The 21,799-nt window shown below is 45.8% G+C and overlaps 1 protein-coding gene across 4 annotated transcripts in view; it reads right to left on the minus strand.

Moving 5' to 3' along the window:
* Positions 1–21,799, minus strand: part of DPP9 (dipeptidyl peptidase 9) — a 52,478-nt gene that overhangs the window by 18,216 nt on the left and 12,463 nt on the right. For all 4 annotated transcript variants that reach the window (XR_005010248.1, XM_036757079.1, XM_036757085.1 and 1 more), the window contains exons 3-13: positions 19,984–20,237; positions 15,748–15,860; positions 11,589–11,762; positions 11,020–11,188; positions 10,423–10,536; positions 6,966–7,094; positions 6,159–6,220; positions 3,930–4,030; positions 2,399–2,576; positions 1,901–2,060; positions 1,299–1,378 (exon numbers count right to left, since the gene is read on the minus strand). Coding sequence is in view for 3 of the 4 variants with exons in the window: in XM_036757079.1 (XP_036612974.1) it covers positions 1,299–1,378; positions 1,901–2,060; positions 2,399–2,576; positions 3,930–4,030; positions 6,159–6,220; positions 6,966–7,094; positions 10,423–10,536; positions 11,020–11,188; positions 11,589–11,762; positions 15,748–15,860; positions 19,984–20,237 (1,534 nt within the window). In the remaining variant the exon portion in view is untranslated. The remainder of the gene's footprint in view (positions 1–1,298; positions 1,379–1,900; positions 2,061–2,398; positions 2,577–3,929; positions 4,031–6,158; positions 6,221–6,965; positions 7,095–10,422; positions 10,537–11,019; positions 11,189–11,588; positions 11,763–15,747; positions 15,861–19,983; positions 20,238–21,799) is intronic.

Consider the following 21,799-nt stretch of genomic DNA (forward strand, 5'->3'; position numbering starts at 1 on the left):
TCTGCCCAAGCCTCTCCCTACTCCACTCAGCTGTTAAACCAATTTTCCTCAAATACAGGTCTAACCGTATCATTTCTGCACTCAATAAACTTCAGTGCCTTCCTATCACCTACTTGACCAAATATAAAATGTTCTGGCATTTAAAGTCCTTCATAACCTTTCTAATCTTCTCACACTTTGCTTCCCCTCCCCCATATTCTGTGATCCAGTGGCACTGGCCTCCTCGATATTCCTCCATCATCCGACTCCATGCCTTCTTTCTTCCTGGCCATCCCCTCTGCCTGGAATCCTGCCGGTCCCCCTCCCCCCACTCTGCCATCTCAAGTCCCAACTAAAATCCCACTTTCACAGGAAGTCTTTCCCAAAGCCCCTTAATACTGGTGGCCTTTTCTCTGTCAATTATCTCTAATTTATCCTTAATCTGGCTTGTTTGTACATAGTTATTTGCATGCTGTCTCTCCCCCATTAGTTCCTGGAGAGCGGGGGACTAGCTTTTGCCTTTCTCTGTATCTCCAGTGTGTACAATGGTTCCTAGCCTATAGTAGGTGCTTAATAAATAATTGTTGACTGACTAAACCAGAGATGTTAAGCCTGAAGACGGGGGAGGGGCCAGGGAGGGGGGTAAACAACAGCCCTCTTTAAGTATTTGAATGGCTACCAAGTGGGAGAAGGATTAGCCTGGTTCTGCTGGGCCCCAGTGGCAGAAACAGGAGCAGTTAGGGGAAGATACCACGAGATCATAGGCTGGATGTATGACGAGCTTCCTAAAGAACTCCAATGGTCCCCAAGTAGAAGGGGCTGCCTCAGTAGCGGGGTCTGGAGGAACAGTTTGGTGTGGTGTAAGGGGCATTCTTTGGGGGCCTCTGTGGTCTCTTCTGCCTTTAAAAACTTCAGTGAAGCAATGGTCACAGATGATTCCGACTGATTTCCCACAAAGAAGACTACGTCACAGCAGCAGAGGACCCTTCCAAGGGCTGCGCCTCATCTACACTTCCAAACCAAGCCTGGATATGGCAGGTCTATCTTCTCACCTCAAGTAGGATGAATGGGATCAGTAGGGGCTGACTGTGGTGTCAAGTGGCATGGCTCATATAAGCAGACAATTCCTCCTCAGCCAGCAGGCTCTCCTTAGGCTGAGCACTAATGATGAAGAGGTATGCTTCTCCAGGTCACAGTACAAAGACCAAGGAGACAAGAGGTAGTCTGAGTTCCCAAAAGTGGTCTGTGGCAGAAAGGGAAGATGGAGGCCATACACAGAATGAACGGGGCAGGGAATCTACAGGAAAAAAAAGTGGTACCTTGGATCCGTGCCTTGCCAAAACCTCCCATTCACCACTGGTCAAGGCAATCTCTTCTTTGATGGGGCATTTAAAGTCATCTGGAAGACAGGAAAGAGACAAGTCAACGGGAGAACCCAGATCTATGGCAGCACTCTGAACACTGAATAAAATGTAAGAGTCATCAGCCGACGTTTGGGGATCTTTTTGGGGAAGCCAGCAAGGGTAGGAAGAGTAATGCAGAAGCAGGGAGCAGCTGTCTCTCCTGAGATACAACCAGCTTTTGTCTGTACCACTAATCCTCATCTGCCCCGAGAGGCAGTTTTCGTGTACAAGAAGCACTGCACTTGGACTAAGGAGACCTGGGTTGACCAGAGCAAGTTAGTTTACTTTGGTTTCGTCATCTATTGAACAAGGAGGACACTTGCCTCTTACCTACCTCTCAGGACTGTTGTGAGGAAAGTACTTCATAAACCTTAAAGCGCTTCAGAAACTACCCATCCTCTTCTTAACTAGAGTTCTGAAGGCTGGGATTTGGTCTTCTTTGGGTCTGTCCTTATAGCCCCCAGTGTCAAGTCAGGAAGGGTCATGGACATTATACGAATGCATAAAATATCTCTCACCTTCCCCAGAAATGAAAGGCTCGGTCCAGTCATAGCCATTTGGTTTTAGCACTGCTGTGACTTTGTACAGGTGGCAAAAGCCAGTTTTGCACTCATTGGCTCGAAGAAAACAGATCTCATCTCCCTCCGATTGGGGAAAAGGGTAGAAAATATCATGAACCTACCAAGGAAAAGAACAAAAAAAGAGCTTAGGAAAGACCAATGGCTCCAAGACCTGGGTGAAAGCCCTACTAAAGGGGGAACAAATGGAGAGAGCTGAAGCTGAAGGTCACCCCGGGAAATGAGGGAACTGCTCTGACCCGGGTGTGGGCCTATGCCCTCATCTCACTCCCAGAGCATAAATGCCTCCTCTCCTCAGACACGAATCAGGAGCTGGAACAAGAAGCGGGCTGGTACAAGTCTGTGTTCAGGCTGTTCGTCTGGGAGGAACAGGACAGGGCCCATGGGGAAAAGGCCTGGTGCAGCTGAGGGAGACAGCAGTGCACCCTCGGTCCTTACATTTATCCATACATCTGTAACCTCTTCATACACAACATATGGCTGGATGTTTTCAGGGACAGCTTTGGCAAATTCAAGGCGCTGCTCCTCACTCTCTGGGACAGGGATGAAGAGAGCTGGGGGCAGGAGAACCAGTTGGAGCCGCTGCTGAGGCCTGTCTAGGAACATGGCCCAGGCACTAGGAAGCAAAGGACAGACAAGTTTTTGGTAAGACTTAAAGAACACAAAAATACAGGCTGTCATTCTGGTTATCTGACTCCTATGAAGGTAGGGAGGTAGAGGGGCAACAGTATAGCTCTGGAAAGGGCACTGGATTTAGAACTGGAAACACAGAGTTCAAAGCCCAGCTTGCCTCTTCCTACTCATACAACCTCAGGCAAATCTCTTGCCCTCTAGACCTCAGGTTAGTCTTCTCAACTGTAAGATGATGGAGGTTGAACCAGTTGGCTCTAAGGTTCATTCTAGGTCTATGTCCTACAATCTTCTAATGGAAATCTGAATGTCCATTCTCTCCCCCAAAGAACAGTGCTTCATGGGATATGTACTAGCACGTCAGGACTTTCAACACCTTTCTCTACTTGGCATCACAAAAGACAAAAGTTCCTAAGAGTGTTACACACTATAAAGTCTTATTCAAACGTGAGGGATTGCTATAAAAATTCTACTCTGTGATCAGAATCCTGATTTCCAATCTCTCCTTTGTTTGTTTCAACTGTCACAAATCCAGCATCTGTCTCCCCATCCCTAACATACTGGTCCAAACAGAGGTCATCCTCGAATATAAGCCATACTCCAAAAATGAGATCTCATTAGAAGGATACAGGTAAAACACTTAAAAAAAATATTATCCCAAGTAATCATTAAAATGCGGTTTTGGTTTTTTACTGTGAAAGTTGGACAGTGAAGAAGGTAGCAAAGAGGATGGTAAAGAAAGGCCCCAGTAAGGAGGCAGGACCAGCAAATTCAGACCAGGATTCATTCTACTGGAGGAAAAAAAAAGCCAGTGGGGGCAGACTGTCGCAATTCCACACTTGATTCCCACTCATCACCTGAGGGAGAGATTGGGTGGACAAAGGCTATTTGGAGTTGGCTCGTAGGCCAGATTGGGGAAGAAGTAGGGCCTGTATCTGAGCCATCAGCTATCACCAACAAGGTTATCTGTCATGATTATGTACTTCTTTAGGGTTTGTACTGGGCCTTGTTTCTTCTGATGGACTTGAGCAAGAATCTGCGAGCCATCCTTGGCTCTGAGAGTTACACCTAGCCATGACTTGTACTATATAGGAAAGCAGACATCAGTCTAGGAGCCCTGGCTTTTTCAGCGTTGGTCCAAATCTTTACTACAACCTTTTAGATGCCGGGGGCTATGGGAAGAGTCGAGATGACTGAGGTCTACAGTCATATGACTCACAGCAAGTCAGCTAACTCCAGCTCCCTCAAATGGGACTAATGTTCAAAGTAAAACAAGATAACAGATATGGTCCAAATCTAAGAGGTAATGGGCAGTGAGGCTAAAGAAAAACCTATGTACTATTTGCCATCTCGTGTCCATCCGGCCCTGGCGATGTACTCTGCTGTGGGGAAGAGCGTGTTGAACGGCTGCACCAACTCCTTGTCCTGAGCACAAACCATCTAGACCAAAAGAAAACATCAGGTTACATACTGCTCAGCCAACCTTTTCCTAAGGAGCCTACAGATCATGGGTGCAGAGATGGAAAGGGTCTTGGAAGCCATTCAGTCTAACCCTTTATTTAAGTGAGGAGAAAACTGAGGCCCAGAGAGGCTGTATCACTTGGGCCCAGGTCAAGGAGGGAGGGGCAGAAGCAGGGTTTGAAGCCGGTGCTTTCCCCATTGTACAATGCTGCCCTTGCTAGGAGCACATCCACTACAACACAGGCTATAAGGCTTAAGGAAAGGTTTTATATTTTGGTTTTTCAGAATCTACTGCATAAGTCCAGGGAAAGGGATGGGTAGACAAGGTCCTCTAAAAATAATTAAGGGTGTGAGACAAGCGTGAGAGGATTCTGTTATTAACTAAGCTGTCCCATATCCTCTTGGTCAATTTTTCTAAGTCCAGTTCCATTTCCACTCTTTGGGCCTCTTATCGAAGAGTATCTAAAATATATATTGCAGGGTAAGTACTACGCAGAGCTCACACCTCAAGTCTTCTCGACCTGGGGCTGGGACAGAAGGATCTGAGTCATTTTAATCTCGTTACCATAATGAATTCTGGACCCAAACAAGATTCTATTAGTTGCCATTGTGGAGTGGTAAGAGCATTGGATTGGGAGTCAGAGGACCTCGGTTCAAATCTTGCCTGTGCAACTTAACACATGTGTGACTTTGGGCAAGTCACAACCTCGCTGGGCTTCAATTTTCTCATTTGTAAAACGATAGCACTGGATAGGAGAATTTCTAAGGTCCCTTCCAGCTTGGAATTCTACAATCCTATGTTCTAATGGATTTCCATCGTACTGAATGCCACTTGTCCTAAGTGGGTCTGTAAACCATGCCTGAGCTTTATGTTGAAATGGTATTTGACTTGAAAAACACTTTTTCTAGGGCTGCCCGTCTAAACATCCATCTGATGAAGTCTCTCCCCTTTCTGGTGGGCCTCTAGATTCCATAAAGCCTTCCCTGCCTCCTCCACCTACCTCAAATTTTTCACAGCACTTTGCCTGGACCTCTTAGCAATCAACTATGACACAAGAGAAACCAAGATACCTCTGTATTCTTCACCATTAGATTGTAAATTCTCTAATTGTTGTTGTTCAGGAGTGTCTGACACTTCGCGACCCCATTTGGGGTTTTCTTGGCAAAGATACTGGAACGGTTTGCCATTTCCTTCTTCAGCTCACTTTACAGATGAGGAAACCGAGGCAAAGAGGGTGAAGTGACTTGCCCAGTCACAGCTAGGAACTATTTGAGGCCAGATGTGAACTCAGGAAGATGAATCTTCCTGACTCCAGGCCTGGTGCTCCATCCACTGCACCATCTGGCTCGCCAAGCTCTTTGACAGTAGAGTCTATTTATCTTTGCATCCCCAAGGCCTTATTCAGGGATTTAATACATAATTGGCTTTTAATAAATGCTTGTTGAATTACATTGAAATACATTAGAGAATGGTACTGGGTTACATCCAAGGAATCACACTCTCTTTTGTAAGGAGAATGATCCCTGGAGAGCATGCCCACAGCCTTGGGAAGATAACTGGACTTGGCATCAGAAGACTTGGGGTGGAGTCCCAGCTCTGCCAGTCACAAGTTGTGTTACTTTGGGCATGTCACTGTCACTGCACTCCTTGGGCCTCAGTCTCTTCAGCTGCAGAATCGGGACAGTAACACCTGCACTGACTACCTCATGTGACAAAGCACTATTAGGCCTGCTTTCTATCGCAAGCACCCAGCTGCCACAAAGGGGAATGGGAGCTGTTACCAGAGACAGGGTGACCTTTCTCTCACCTCGGGCAATGCTCCCAACCAATCAACAAGTATAGTATTAGGCATCGGGCATGCATACAATGACGAGAAGCTCCCCTTCTAATGGGAGGAGACAACATGACATATTCCTATATTGGGGAGGCACGGAACACACACAGCAACCCTTATGTGAGGTGCCCCTGAGGGGAAGGCACCAGCATTTGGGTGGCCAAGAAATGCTGAAGGCGGCTAGCCCAGCCCAGCCAGGCCTACCTACCTGTGCTCCTTCCCCAGGGGTGTGTAAGTGTGTGTATGTGTGAGGCAGAATAAAGCCTTCTTACCTTTCCCTGATTGTCTGTCTGAAATTCAGCCAGTTTTAAAGCGATCTTGGGGTTCTTGCTGCCTGCGGAAAGCACAAGGGAGTGAGAAGCTACCAAATGCCAAGTATTCTGTGTACCTGCCCACAAGCCAATCTTTGGGTCAGTCCCTGGGGCAGAGCATGCAGGGGTGAGGGAGCAGGGTGCTCAGGTCAAGGTGACCCCCAAAAGGGCACTTTTTCAGAGGGAGCAAAGTACTAAGTATTCAAAGGTAGGTATGACGGGCTATCCTCGATGACTAAAAACAGCAGGTCCTTGAGCCACCCTCAGACTGAATAAGTAAGCCTCATAACATGTGCATTAAGCACCTACTCAGTGCGAGGTCCCCAAGTGAGGTACCATTAGGGATTAAAGGAAGTAGGAGATGTAGGATCCTGTCCCCAAGGAATATACAAAACTAGCTGGAGAGACAGGGGGAAAACATGGAAAGTACCAAGAAATCTGTGTTAAGCCTCACTCAAGCCCAAGGCATAGACCCTGAGCACTTCGGTAACTGAGAGGATGAGTAAGGCTGGGGCTACATCCTGAATGAGTAGAATAAGTAAGCAAGCAGAGAGTTGACCAGGCAGAGACTGTGTTTCTTCCTTAAAACCGCTCATCAGGCTGTAGCATGAGGAGATACTCATCCCACACTTATGAATGAGGGGAGCCTTTTGGGGTTTCACTGCAAAGTTTTAGTCATTTGTCCCCTAAATGGAAGGAGTACATCTGCTCTGAGAATCAAGCCAGAGTGGGAGAGACAACTCCCGCTTCCCTCTCAGTGCTGCTCACCTGTCCTGGGATACCGATAGGAATCAGTTTTTCTTTCTTCCAGAGCAGGAGAGGGAACATGAATGATCTCCACATCTGATTCATCTACTTCTTCATATAAGATTCGCAGGGTCTTACAACCTTCAGACCCTAAAACAAGAGGAAGACGTGGCTAAATCCATGAACTTGAGAAGGTCAAAGACAGAAAGAAAGGTCCCACATACAGCAACATAGTCATGGCGGCACTTTGTGACAGCAAAGAATATCTATAAAGTAGATGTCCATTGACTGGCAAACAGCTAAACAAACTCCGGTACTTGAAAGTAATGGGATATTACTGTGCTGTAAGAAACAAGGAACATAAAGAACTCAGAGAAGCACAGAAACAATGATATGAACTAATGCGAAGTGAAGCAAGTAAAGCTGGGAAAACAATACTGCTAAGAACACGACAATGCACGATGAAACAGAACACTGTGAAGTTGTAAGAGCCAAGCTGGGCCTCAGAGGAGAGAATGTACCTCCCACCCCTGACTCCAGAGGTAGAGATGTGCTGGTGGGTAACATGGCATACACTGCCAGGCTCTTTTTGGTGAAACGTTCCCCTCCTCCCTTTTTTCAATATTACGAGGGATAGCTTGCTAGATGGGGTTATGGAGTAGTGCATATTCCCCTCCTCCCTTTTTTTTTTAATATTACAAGGGATAGCTTGCAAGGTAGCACAATGGAGTAGTGAATATTCAGAAATAGAGGTGATGTAAAAATAAGAGATCAATAAAAAACATTTTTAAATGGCCGGCCACTAGGTAAAGACTGCATGGGGAGAACAGTGAGAAAAGAATAGGGTTGAAGGCCCAGGAGCCAAGGGACCAGAAATGATACTGAGGGCAAAAAAAAGCCCTGAGATCACTGGATTTATGAGAGTTGGAAGGAACCTTAGAGATCATCTAGGCCAAATCCCTCCTTTTACAGATGAAGAAACTAGGGCTTGGGAAGGGAAAAGTGACACTTGTTATATGGTGGCCAATGTCAATGAAAAGCAAGCGTGGGGCCTATTCCGAATTGAGGGCTATTTCCACTACCTAACCTCTATCTAAAACTACTTAAAGGAATGACAGGTGAAAAAAAAAGATCTCGGCCAAAGAAGGAAGCTTCAAAATTGAAAAAGTTCAAAATTGAAAAGTACGAATGTGGGACAGTTTGCCCCTCCGGGTGGCAGCTAACTTGGAACAGAGACGCCAAACAAGTGGAGGGATTCAAGGAACCATGAGGATAGAGTGACAAAAGGATCTTCAGCACAGAGAAGTCTCCAAGGATGGTGGCAGGGGCCAGGGGAAAGGGAAGACTAGGTCAAGCTCTGAGGCCCTTGGGGGCCGGGTAGGGTAGTGTCCTTGGAGGCCACCTATGCCAGAAACAGGATGGGGAGAGGAGGGTATGACTGGAGGGCATGAGGGTTACTGAGAGATAAGAGCAGAGCAAGAATCTGGAAGGGGCAGGGCAGCGTGACCCTGGTATGTGTCACTTCATCCATGAGGTCCCCTGAGATGGCAGGGAAAAGAAGTGGCTAGTGCTGGACCAGATCAACAGAGAAGGTCAGTGCTTGGGGAAAAGTGAGAGCTGTGATATCATCACGAGGCAGGGCAAGTGAGTATAAGAAGCAGCGTTTAAGGATGGAGGGAGTTGAATAATGGAAACGGAGTTCCAAAGGGTAAGATGAAAGGCAGGACTAGAAGGGGATGGGGATTATGACCAAAGCTTAGAGTAGGGACAGATGGAGTGTATGCTTAGGATGGAATGTCTAGAGGACTGGGATTGGGGGAAAGAGGCTTGTAAAAATGGGGAAATGGGAGCCCTGACTGGCAGAGATAGTTAGTGGAAACAAATAAAGAACCAAGAAGCTAAGGGTCATAAGGTGCTATTTAGAATGACAATCTGCAATGCCCTCCCCTCCCCTTCTGCCTGATGAGTATCTTAGAGCATATTTAGAGTCTAACTCAAATCAAAAGCCACCTCCTTCATTCATGCAAGCCTTCCCTGTTCTCCCAGTCACCAACAGCTTAGATCATGGTTCTTTACTTCACACCTCTCTGATCTGCTTCTTATCATATAACAGTCTGTATTAGGTCCCCCCCTTACAATGTTAAGCTTGATGAGGGCAAGCACCGTCTGCCCTTTGTGCCACACAAAGTAGGCATTTAATTAGTGACTACTGAATGACCTTAAGAAAGCTGGGGGTGAGGGGAGGCCCTAAGACTTATGTCACTACCAAAGAAGGGCTGTCGACCAAAAGTACCTGTCAGGTACAAAGCATGAGCAAGGCTGACCCCCGCTAACAAGCACCCAGGAAAAATCCTTCCAGAAAATCCTTTGTACTCAGTAGTTCAAACATTTTGTCCTTTATCACGAAGTCACATGGGGAGATGGGGAGATGATAAAGCAGAACTATTAAGGAAGAAATAAACATTTCTTAACAATCAGCTTTACAGAATTTTATTGAAGATCTTCTAGTCAATATTTCTCTTGAAAAACTGACCTAAGGCCTATGGAAAAATCAGTTAGCTACACAGGCTTCACAGTCTGCAGAGGTCCTGGCATAAGGGCAAACTGCTGCCAAGTCCATTACAGAACCATCTAAGTTTTAGCACTACCATGAAGAGCCCTGGCATGCAGACCTGGGCCATGTGGGACAGGCCCAGGACCCTCTCTGGTCCTCAGGCTCTAAGGTCTCTAGCATGGTAAGAAGGACACTGGACTTGGAATTCAGAAGATATGAAGATGTTTAGCCTGGAGAAGCCTGGGAGGGTGTGCACAGAGGAGAGGTGGGGAGGGACATGTGACAGCAGTACTTAAGTACTGGAAGGACTGATATAGGGAAGAAGAATTAGACGTCTTATGTTTGGCTGCAGAGGGCAGAACCAGGAGTGACATTTTAGGTTTGAATTCAGGAAAAACTTCCTCACAATTAGAGCTGTCAAAAGGTGGCAGGCACAGCTTCAGGAGGTGGTCCTTGGCCCTTCACTGGGGCTCTTTGGGCAGAGAAGGATGACTCCCTGTTGGCCATGTTCCAGTGGGATTCCTCTTCACTGCCAAGTCCCTTTCAATTCTAAGAGCCTGTGGTTCTGGGAATCTTGGCTTCAATCCCTGTGAGCAATGGGCCCTGGGTCAGTGATGCTGCCTCTCTACACCTCAGACTCCTCACAGATAGTGGGGTCAATTATGATTACACTAGCTACCTGGAAGTACTGTGGTAAGGAAAGTAATTAAAGCACCCACCAATATTTAAGTTCTCATTCCGGGATGCCAGTCTAGCTTTCATAGCCTAAGAAGATAGCTCTTTTCCCCACACTTCAAAAACAAGTCAGCACCAAGAACTGATGCTGATGATCAAGTGAGGGAAAGAAAGTACAGACTAAAAGTGCTCTTTCTTTAAAATCCTGAAAGGTCCCAGACCACCAAATAGGCATAAAGAAAGACACACCTTCCCAGGAAGCTGTTGGGCACCACCAGTAGCCTGTAAATCGATCAAATTCTTCCTGGATGACAAAGGTAGCTACTCCTGCTGACTTGGGGTCCTCCAGGACACTGGACAAACCTGCAGAGGGAGAGTAATCAATATGCTTTTAATGAAAACCTGCTCAACCTGGGCCCAGGCCACTAGTTGTAGCAAACAGACATTGAAGACATGTTCCCTGCTCTCCAGGAGCTCACAATCCAGATGGGGAGAAAAATCAGTGAGTACTGCACAAGAAGAGGTCACTAAGTGTGCCCTGAAGGAAGACCAGACTAGAGGAAAGGCTGACCAAACAGGACTGCAGCAGTCCAGAAAGGGAGTGGGGAGCCCACTATGGACTGGAAGAATCTGAAGCAGGCAGCGGTTTTTTTGGGGTAGGGGGGCACTCTGGTGCCTCAGGGTGGACTGGAAGAGGCAGCAAGTGGGGTGGGATAAGGCAGGGAGAGTGTGGATGCTGACAGCCACAGTCTACATCCCCTGAGAACAATTACCAAAGACAACAGCTAAAGCAGTAAGGGAGATAGAGTATTTTTGAGGAGCCCATCCCCAAAGGCCTGAGCTCACCTTTATGACAGTACGTCATCCGTCTCTCTTCTCCAGTCTCAATATTCGCCACCCACAAATCATTGTTATTTATGAATGAGAAGAAGCAAGGGTCAGCAGGGCAGATCTTGGGATCCATCCGAGGCCCAGAACACTGAGTTTTGATTTCTAGTGGCTTCATGGGAGACACCTGAGGAGATACAATACAGTTAACAGACACTTATTAAGTACCTTCTATGGGCAGGAGCACAGATAGGCTAGGGGCCAGAGTGACAAAGATAAGTTCACAGTGACTAGAAGGGAAGAGACAGGTATACAAATCTCTCTGGTGTCAAAGTCTCAGATGAGAAGTCTGAGAGGGGGCAGTCAGGAGGAAAGAGGGTGGAAAATCAAGGAAATCTTAAAGAACAAACTAGCTCTAAAGCTGAGTCCAACAGGCAATAACAAGGGGGAAGGGAAGAGCCCCTGAAAACCAGTATGGGCAAAGTCTCAGAGACAGGAGATAGCATTTGGCTGGAATCAAAAGATAAGGAAGGGATCTTTCTGCCTTATCACCTACACACCTATCCAGCCTAGCTCAGAAAACTCACCATGAAGCCATTCTTGCCCCCATCTCGGCAATGAAAGAGGCTATTACTGGCCTGGAAGAGGAAGAGGCCACTTTCACTGTGGAAGTCATAGGAGGTGATACCAAACACACCTAGACGCTTCCGCTCCCTCAAGAGCTCTTCTTCCCGAGAGTACATGCCATGGTGCGGGGTAGCCTGAACACACACAAATGGAACAAGGATCCAGTGAGGCCTCGGTTGAACAGTGTCTGAGGCTTGTGACTGCACTATTAGCCTCTATCCCTTAACAGAGGTGACCCTGAACTCATAATGCCACCATGACCAAAAACATTCTGACAAAAACTATTTTACTAACAAAGTCAGGACTCCCTCATGACCTGGGGCAAGCAAATCCATTCCCTGGGTAGTGCCCAACATAGTCTCCTTTCATCAGCCCCACCACTAATTTTAACTTAAGAGACAAAGACTGTTACAACAGAGGAGAGCATGATGATGATGATAACAACTAGAGTTTATAGACCACTTGAAGGTTCACAGAGCACTTTACATTTATCATCTCATTTGTTCCTGACAATAACCCTGGGAGATTGATGCTGTATTATCTCCATTTTACATTTGAAGAAACTGATGCAGAGAGCAGTGGAGCCTTGCCCAGGGTCACCCAAATAATCTTGTGTCTGAGGCTGCACCCCTGAAATCAGGTGCTCCTGGTCAGAGCTCAGGCCCAGCCTTCTTCACTGTGTCAGCATGGCCTGCAACAGCGGCTGGAGGCCTGGAGTTAGAGTTCAAAGACCTGTGTCTAGCTGTGTTTAGCTCTCTACTATAGCTGTGATGATAAGAAAGTTACTTAAGCTTCCTGGGCCTCAGTTTCTTTATCTGTCAAACAGGGATAATTATCACCGTTTTTCCCTCATGGGGTTGTTGGGAGGCTCGAATGAAAGCATGTACATCAGGGGATTTGCAAACTTTTAGAGTCCTATATCAATATTAGTTATTAACACAAAGAAAGCATTGTGTAAGGTTTAAGGGGGAAAGGAGCAATCAAGAATAGGTTTGCAGAACAGCTGGCCTTTGAGTCAGACTTGGGAAAGGATCAGGAATGCAACAAAGAAGGAAAAGGAGGAGATTTGGGGCCCAGGGAAGAGCATAAGCAAAGGCAAGGAAGAAAGCGAGTACCAGGGAGATGTGTGGACACAGAGCATAGCAGTGAGAGCAGCATGTGTGGAGGGGGTATTAGGAAAAGAAGCTGGAAGTCAGGGGGGAGGGGAGTCAGACTGTGGAGGGCCTTATATGTGAAGGTGGAGCTCATTTTAGTTGCCAGGCAAGAGGCAGCCACTGGAGATGTACCCTACAGGAGGCTGGCCCACTAGGTGGTCATAAGAAAAGGTTTCTGCAGCAGGCCACACTGCCTTTCTCACATTCCCTCATCCTTCCCCTGCCTCCTCCCATCCTGTCAAGGGCTGGAGAGGGAGGTTCTTCCTTGCACTAAAAATAAGAACCCAAGACCCTACCCCAAAACACTCTTCCTGTTTGGTAAAAGCAATGGCCTGTTCAAATTCAGAACTATCTCCCTCCCAGGAGACACAGGCTGCCAAGGCCATTAATTATTAGCCAGCCTCGATAAAAGGGCTTCAACACCACTTTCCCTCAACCCACTGGTATTGCATTTAAAAGGAGAAGTAGATGCTTCTGATTTTTTATCAAGAGCACACACTGTGACATATGGGCAGATTGGGGGGGGGGAGGGGAGTTTCACAATCATTCTCCACCTGGTTTATATTAACGATGGCAGAATCCCAGAATCTCACAATTAGAAGGGGCCTTGGGGCCATGTAGTCCAAACCATCACCCTAACAACTCCCACCATACCACCCAAGGAGGAGTCATCCAGCTCACGTCCCAGAAGCCCTCCACTGTGGAGCCCACTGAGGCCCTTCCTGAGGCAGTCCACTCTACTCTCATCTTAAGAAAGGTTTCCCTGACACCAAGCTTATATCAGCCTCTTTGCAACTTGTACTCAGTGTTCATTCTGCCCTCAGGAGCCAATCAGACTAAGTCTAGTCCCTCTTTCAGAGGGCAGACCTCCATGACCTCCCTAAGTCTTTCCTTCTCCAGGTTAAACAGCCCCGGTCCTTCAACCAATTCTCAGATGACAATAACCAGAGACCGTTTATCACCCTGCATGCCTTCCTCTGGACACTCTCCAGCTTATTAATGCCCTTCCCACAATGCAGTACCCAGACATAGATACAGTGCTCCAGATGTGATCTCATCAGAGCAGAGGATGGCAGGACTGTCATTAATTTCTTGAACCCTATGTCTCTTAATGCAGTCTAAGATGACATTAGCTTTTATCAGGCCATCTCAGAGTACCAATAAGGCATAGGACTGGAGTCTCCTAAGATCCCCAGGCTCTTTTTCAGTGGATATCCTTATTAAATTGGCTCTTTACCCAATCTGATCCAATGTTTTTCTCCCCCCCCCCCACTTAATAGTATTTTATTTTTTCCAATTACATGGAAAGATAGTTTTCAACACTCACTTTTATAAGATTGAATTATAATTTTTTTCTCCCTCCCCCCCCTCATTCCCTTACCCCTTCCCCCCTCCCCAAGATGGCAAGCAATCTGATATAGGCTCCACATGTACAAACATATTAAACCTAAATAGGAAAAATAATAAACAGGAAATCCACATTAGTTATGTTGTGAGAGAAGAATCAGAACAAAAGGGGAAAACCATGAGAAGGAAAAAAAAAAGAGAGAGCAAACAGTCTGCTTCGATCTGCATTCAGACTCCACAGTTCTTCCTCTGGCTGTAGACAGCATCTTCCCTTGTGAGTCTTCTGGAATTGTCTGATCCCTGCACTGCTGAGAAGAGTTAACTGACCCAACATTCTGAGCCAGATGGATCTTTGCAGGAACTGGCTGCCATCCAATGTGCCAGTTTTCCCTCCTGACTTGGTGTCTCCTGTGAACGCAATCAACATGCTCCCTATGCTTTTATCCATATCAGGGAGAAAAACAGGAAAATATCATAGATTTCTTCAGTGCTGCCCTGGAGACTTCCTTCTAAGGGGACATCAAACTGTATGAGATCTCACCATTCAACCAAATCCAAATTCGTTTATGATTGTACTCCTGCCTAGTCACCATCTCTCCATCTTGTCTACAGGAACAACACTACTTTTTGTGGCAGCAGAGAATTACAAACAAAGTCAAAGTCCGACGATTAGGCAATAGATAAGAAACTGGGGTGTATGGAGTAATGAAGTATTACTAAATCCTAAAAAATAACAAGAATGCAAAAAAACATGGGAAGAACCATATGAGCTGACTGAAAATAAGTTATGCAAAACCAGAAAAATATACAATAACACATACAGCAATGCAAATGGAAAAATCAAAAAACCAAAACTGAACGCCATGTAATTACAACGATCTAGCTTGTCCCCAAAGAGGAATCGAGACGCTGCATATCCTGCACAGGAGGGGGCCTACGGATGTGGAACATTACATACAATGTTAGACGCAGTTTATGTGCCGACTGATTTTACTGAACTGCTTCTCTTTCTTTTTTTAATGGCTGTTATAAGAGGCTGGAAAGACGGCTTTCTGGGTAGGGTAGTTAAGAGGAATATATTTAGAAATGAAAGTAACGTAAAAAAAATAAGATATCAATAAAAATAGCCTAAAAAAGAACACTGTGAGAGATGTTATTGCTAAAATCTAGGTATGATGTCTCTATGTCGTTCCCCTGATTCACCAGGTTAGTAAACCTGTCAAAAAGGAAATTAGACAGTTTTGTTTAAGTGCCTCTCAAGGGTGCCTGTGCATGTAAGTGTCATCTGACAAGACGACAGCCTGAAGTCCACCAAAATTCAGTCTTCCCCACAGATACAAGCATTCTTAAGAGTGCTAGCACCAGAAGGGCCCTTATGCAGAACCATAACACACTCTGTTATTAAATGCTAGGTACCACCAAGGCCATAACTCAACCCAACTCTATCCCTATCCAGTCAAGTTCAGTTCAAGCAGATGCCAAGCCGACTATCTTCCGTAAGCAGTCTGAGAGGAACACAGATGAACCTCCCTCTTCCAGCCAAACAGTCCCTCCCAGATGGCCTGGCAGATTATGCCTGGACCAGGTCTAGGGTGGCACAGGAAGCACTCCATCTCACCTGAAAATGATCCAGCATCTGTTTCCATGATAACAGCAGCAGGGCCTCTTTGCGTACCTTTTTGGGAATTTCTGAGTAAAGGAGAGAATTCTCACGGCTGCCATAAGGCATTCCTAGGGAAACAAAAAAGAAATCCATGGCACCAGGCCCTGGGAAAGGCAGCGACTGTTCAAACATACTGACCCAGAAATGGGAAGGTGTGGCTAGACAACAGTTCCTGCGAAAAAGATCTGGGGGACTTTAGTGGCTGCAAGTTTGACTTCAATCAGCAATGTAATGTGGCAGCCAAAATCACTAACACGGTCTTGGGCTACAGTGAGAGCTTCTCATTCAACAAGGAACACAACAGTATAGATGGAAAGAACAACCACAAAACAATGGTCTGAATGCAGACCAAGCTCGGCCCCCCTAAAGGAGATATGAGCTATCACTTTCCCCTTCTCTTTGCAAAGGTAGAGGACTACTGGGACGGAACGCTACACTATAATGTCAGGCTTCTTCTGATGTGTTGGCCAGTTTTAAGAAACTTGGTCTATCTCTGGAATTAAAGCTATCAGAGAAGCATTCAGCCCGGATGGTGAAGGGAGTATCACCAGGCCATCTGGGGACCAACTGAAAGAACTAAAGGGATTTAACTGGTGAGAGAGACTTATGGAAGACAAGGACAGTATATGAGGAATGGTGACAGAGAACATGCCTTATGCTTGTTCTGTTTGGCCCCACAGGAGGAAGTTTTAGATAGGTAGATTTGGGCTCCCTGTTAGGAAAAAACTTCCTCATCAATGAGAATGATGCTGCCTTGGGAAGCGCTCAATAATAGGTGACCAGGCAGCTACTTACTGGGATGCTGTCAAGGCAACTGCCTTCTGACAGATGCCCTCGGAGGTTCTAGCCAGGGACAAACACGAGGAAATGCTGACAGACGCAGTCTAATGCAACACACATCTATGGTTATCGACAGCCTGGCAGAGGAGGAGATTGCCGCCAGTGCAGCAAGATTCAGAGGCAGGAGATGTAGTGACCTGGGGGACTTTGGCCAGGGCCCCTCTCTCAGTAATCAGGCATGGAGCTCCAGCCTGCAGCCATAAATCCATCCCATGGTGGGCAAGTCTAGAGGACTCATGATGTGGCCACTAGTTGTCCAGTCTGAAATGCTAACAGCTGGAAGTAACCCCATTACCCAGGCTGCCTTTCCACCTAACAAAGGTGAGTATCCAGGGCTAGAGGGGTCCTTCTAAGTCATTTACCTCCCAGATAGGTTCCACTTTCCCCCACAGGCCCAAATGTTCTGGCTCTTCTGTATTAGGTTTCTAGGACTTGAGTAAGTGCCAGTATCTCCTCCACCACAGAATCCTTTCCTGGCTCTGCCGTGCCTAGACTATTTCAGTTTCATTCTCTCAGAGCTAGAAAGGACCTTAACAAGCTGTCAAGTCCAAGCCTCTCATTTTACAAATTAGGAATCTTAAGCCAAAGGGGTCAAGTGATCTGCCTAAGGTCACACAGGCAGCAAATAGCCAAGACAAGGCTTGAACCCAGGTCTTCTGGCTCCAAGCCCAGAGTGCTCTCCCACACAGAGAAACACATCTCATTACCAGGCCCAACCTCCACTGTGGTCCCCAGGGCCCTGGAGGAACACTGGGAGCTCTCTGAGCAAGTGAGACAGGCAACCTTTCCCCAGACTCTTCTTTTTTGTTTTTGTTTTTGCTAAGCATTTGGGGTTAAGCTGCTCAGGGTCACGCAGCTAGTTAAGTGTCTGAGACAGGATTTGAACTCAAATCCTCCTGACTCCAAGGCCGGTACTCTGTCTATTGTGCCACCTAGCTGACCCAGCCTCTTCTAAGGAACTTCTTCCAGGAACCATCAGGTTCTTGGCCTTGATCTAGGAAGGAGTAATGACTGCCCACCTGTCATGGCTCATCAGGGGATGATGACCCAACACCTTGACAAGAGAAGAACTGTGGTATCAAGGATAATATTCCTTCAAAGTCAAGGGAAGAGAAGTGGCCCAAAGGAAAGAAGCCTAGATCTAGAGTCAAAAAAACCTGAGATCTAGGCCTGGCTCTACTACAACTCTACCGAAATTCCCTATCTTGCTCTCTCAAACCCACTCTTCCTACCTCAAGGGGATTTTGTATGGGAAGTCCTTGGAAATCTGCAGTTGCCCTAGGAAGGTGAGCAATTAGTAAGAAGGCTATAGCCCTGGCCTCTAAGGACACAAAAAGGGGTGCTGTGAGGGTAAAGTGGAATCAGCTCTGGACTCATAAGGCCTGGGTTTTAGTCCCAGCTTTGTTGCTGACTCGCAGATCTTGGGCAAGTTCCTAAGCCTTGGGGACTCAAGTTTCCTCACCTATAAAAAAAAATTAATAAAAGGGTTGGACTAGGTAAACTCTAACTCCCCATCCCTTCCAGCTCTGACATTTTGTAATGTGTAATCTTGTGGGGAAGGGGAAAAATAAATCTGCAGAGCAGCAGACTGGGCAGTCTCCAGGAAGCCTCTTCTTTGGGAGAAGCAGGATATGCTTGGGCCCAAGGTCTGCTGTGACCAAAGTAATGACTCAGGGAGGTGGCTCCAGCCAACTAGTGATTTAAAAAAAAAAAAAGCCTCTCCCATACACACACTCAGCCCTACCTGACCTGACCATCATAAAAGCACACAGGGTCTACCCTACACTCTCTCCCCCTTCTTCTACACCCCCCACCAACAGATCGCAGGATGTTCCTAGGGCAACTTCTTTTCCCCTCTAAGGTTCCCAGGTTGTTTGCAGGTGACACCAGACTAGGCGGGATCAGGGCTTGCGTTCCCCTGACAGAGCCAGTGGTCATCTCCAAGTCATAATGAGGCACTGAGAGAAGTTTGCAGAGGAGGAATGCAGGGTATGAAAACAAGACTAGGGGTCCAATGATCTTAACGGGCTACAACAAGAAGCCGAATCTAACAAAATTAAATTTAATAGTCATGACTGTATTTGTGCAACTGATTTTACTGAACTAAAGTACAGGTGTTTACATTTCAATACTTCAAAGAAACTTGAAATGGAAAAACCTGGAACCTGGTTCAATGAAATCAGCCATAGAAATATAGGATGAGGGAGCCAGGGCCAGAGACAGTTAATGAGAAACGGACCTGGGGGTTTGAGTGGACTGTCAGCTTGATGTGAGTCAAGAGTGTGACAGAGCAGCTACAAAAGTTGATTTTCTGACATGAGACTGCATTAAAAGAAGCAGTGTCCAGAACTGGAAAGGTAAGAGCTCTATTGTGCTCTATGCTAAATAGGACATGCCTATGATGCTGTCATTCCTGAATCATGGCACTCCAAAAGGAATGCAAGGAGAGGATCTAGAGAAAGGTAAGCAGGATGGTGAAAGACCCTGTTAGTGAAGGAGCTGAGGATGTCTAGCTGAGAGAAGGGAAGAATTAGAGGGAGACGTGATTATTACGTTCACATCCTTGCAGACCTGCCAGGAAACAGAGGGTAGAATTCGGAACAAAGAGGGCAGACCCAGGTTTGACATAAGGAAAGACTTGCTAACAGCCAAAGTCGTCCAAAAGTGTGATGAGCTGCCTGGGGAGGTGATCAGGGCCCCATCACTGGAGGTCTTCAAGTGGAAACTAAATTAGCACTTTCTAGGAAGAATATGAAAGAGATTCCTGTTCAGGTATGAGTTGGACCAAATGACAATGAGGCCCCTTCTGGTTCTAGAAGTCTAATTCTAGGGTTATTTTAATCTGATTTCGCTTGGACAAAGTGTTGGGCTGGAGGCCAGACAGACTCATCTAGGAACTGTACCACTGGATTATACCACTACAGAGTCCATAACAGTTAACCTAACTCTAAGAAAAAAATTACTGCTACAGAGGGGGTTTTTCTGCTCCAACTAGCAAGAGTGATTGGACTTTTAAGAATCAGAGATTTAATAACCAGATTTACTTCTTGGCAACTCTTCACAGGAAATCGACTTGGTCAGATGCCGCCAAGCATATTGGTGATGGATAGGCGGCACGCAGGTATGGAGGCCATGTAGTGCTGACAGTGAACTGAATAGGACCTAGGCTGGGTCTCAGACTGTAACTTTAAGGAAGCTGATTCACTCATTTCTCCTCCTCCTCAGTAAAACAGGTACAATAATACTTGTACTACCTACCTCGCAGAGTCATTATGAGTAAAGTATTGTTACAGTTGTTTTGTTGTTGTTGTTAGGGACTGATAAGAGAAAGGGTGTGGAAGCCTGGCTTACCGAGGTAATAAAGGCGGTGAGAGTGAGGGCCTGACTCATCTGTCTTCTGGACAAATTGGAAGTCATGTGGGGCCTTGTTCACTATCATGCCTGAATACTTCCTGCTGCTGTGAATGATGTCCCGTAGCCCATCCCACGAGTGCTTCTCCACCTGGAAGGGCGAGGAGGGGTCCTCCATCTCCACCACATCAGGCCTCTCAGGCAGTACATCCACAGTGGTCATCCTTTCTTCCCCCTCAGAGATGAGTGAGAAACTACATGGAAGATGATAGGGGTGAAAAAAAAGGGGGGGAGATGAAAAGGGTGTTACAAGCAGAAGCGTGGTAACCCATAAGACCCCCTGAGGACTGAAGCCAGTCCTGACCAGTCAACCCAGTAGAAATCTTTACAAAGACTACCCCCAATGAAACTAAAAGTGATAGCATTTAGTAAATGGGAGAACCAACATACTCTCCAGCCCTTTACCAATTCCTGAACCACTATATTACTCATACCCACCGGTAGCTCCAGCATCTTGAAAGCCAGAAAAACAAAATCTCTATCTCCAGTTCAGTTTGACAAGAATTAATAAAATATGTACTATGTGGAAGGCCCTGTGTTTGGCACTGGAGATACAAATGTGAAAAATGACACTTTAAACTCCTTGAGGACAGGGTTAAATGGCAATTAACATGTACAAGTATCATCCAAGAAACAGAGAGGATAAAATCTATGTAGCCAAGAATAGATGGAATGCAGGAAATTGGGAAAAACCTGTCATAGATAATCTCTCAGACAGGATGTGACTGGGTTTGAATACTGCTCTGGCACAGGAAATGATGAGCTGGTCTACTTAAGAAAACATGGAAAGACTTGGGACCTATGAAAGAAGACGCCATCCACCTTCAGAAACATAGATAACAGGTGGGAATAAGCACAGGACGGTTTTACATACATATGTATGAGTGCATATATGTGCATGTTTATAGATATCTATGTATATATCTCTCCACATTTAACTGTAGCCTTCTTTAGGATGGGGGGGGAGGGGAAAAATCAAGTAAAAAGTACACAGCAGAGAACAAAAGAAAACCACCAAGAAAGCAAAGAAAAGCTAGGCAGCTTTGAAAACAAGGTGCCTTGTTAACCATCATACCTGAATATTTATTATATAGGCTTTTATTTAGTATTTATTATATAGGTTTTCTTGAAATGGAAATTTATTGTTTTATAGTAAATTCTTTCCTATGATCTGCTGTGTGCATGACAATGTTTTTTTTTCCTTTTCTCATTGTGGATTTAAGTTTAAAATTTTTAAAATTTATTTAAAAACAAAACAAAACAAAATAAAACAGTGAGACAGAGTAAAGGAAAGCCAGACAAAATTTGAAAAAATTTAAGGAGGATCATACTGGCAAAAATGAAAAAAAGGAAAACAACAACTATATAGGAACAACAGGCTATATAGGAAAACAGGCCCTCTAAAGCACTGTTGATGGACTTGTGAACTAGTTCAGCCATTATAGAAAGCAATCTGGAACTCTACCCTCAAAATCACTTAACTGCTCTATATCCTTCAGCCTGGAGATACCACTATCAGGCCTCAAAAACATCAAAGAAAAGGAGAAAAGGGCCCAGAAGTCCAAGAATATTTATAACAGCTCTTTTTGTTACAGTAAAGAACGGGGAACTAAGGGGGTGTCCGTCAATTGGGGAATGGCCAAACAAATCAATATTTCGATGTAAAAGGATATTACTGAATCATAACAAATGATGAAATGGTATCAAGCAAACCTGGGAAGACTAGTATGAACTAATTCAGAGTAAACTGAACAGA

Source organism: Trichosurus vulpecula, chromosome 1 (genome assembly GCF_011100635.1).
Source record: "Trichosurus vulpecula isolate mTriVul1 chromosome 1, mTriVul1.pri, whole genome shotgun sequence".
In the NCBI taxonomy this organism is placed as follows: Eukaryota; Metazoa; Chordata; class Mammalia; order Diprotodontia; family Phalangeridae; genus Trichosurus; species Trichosurus vulpecula.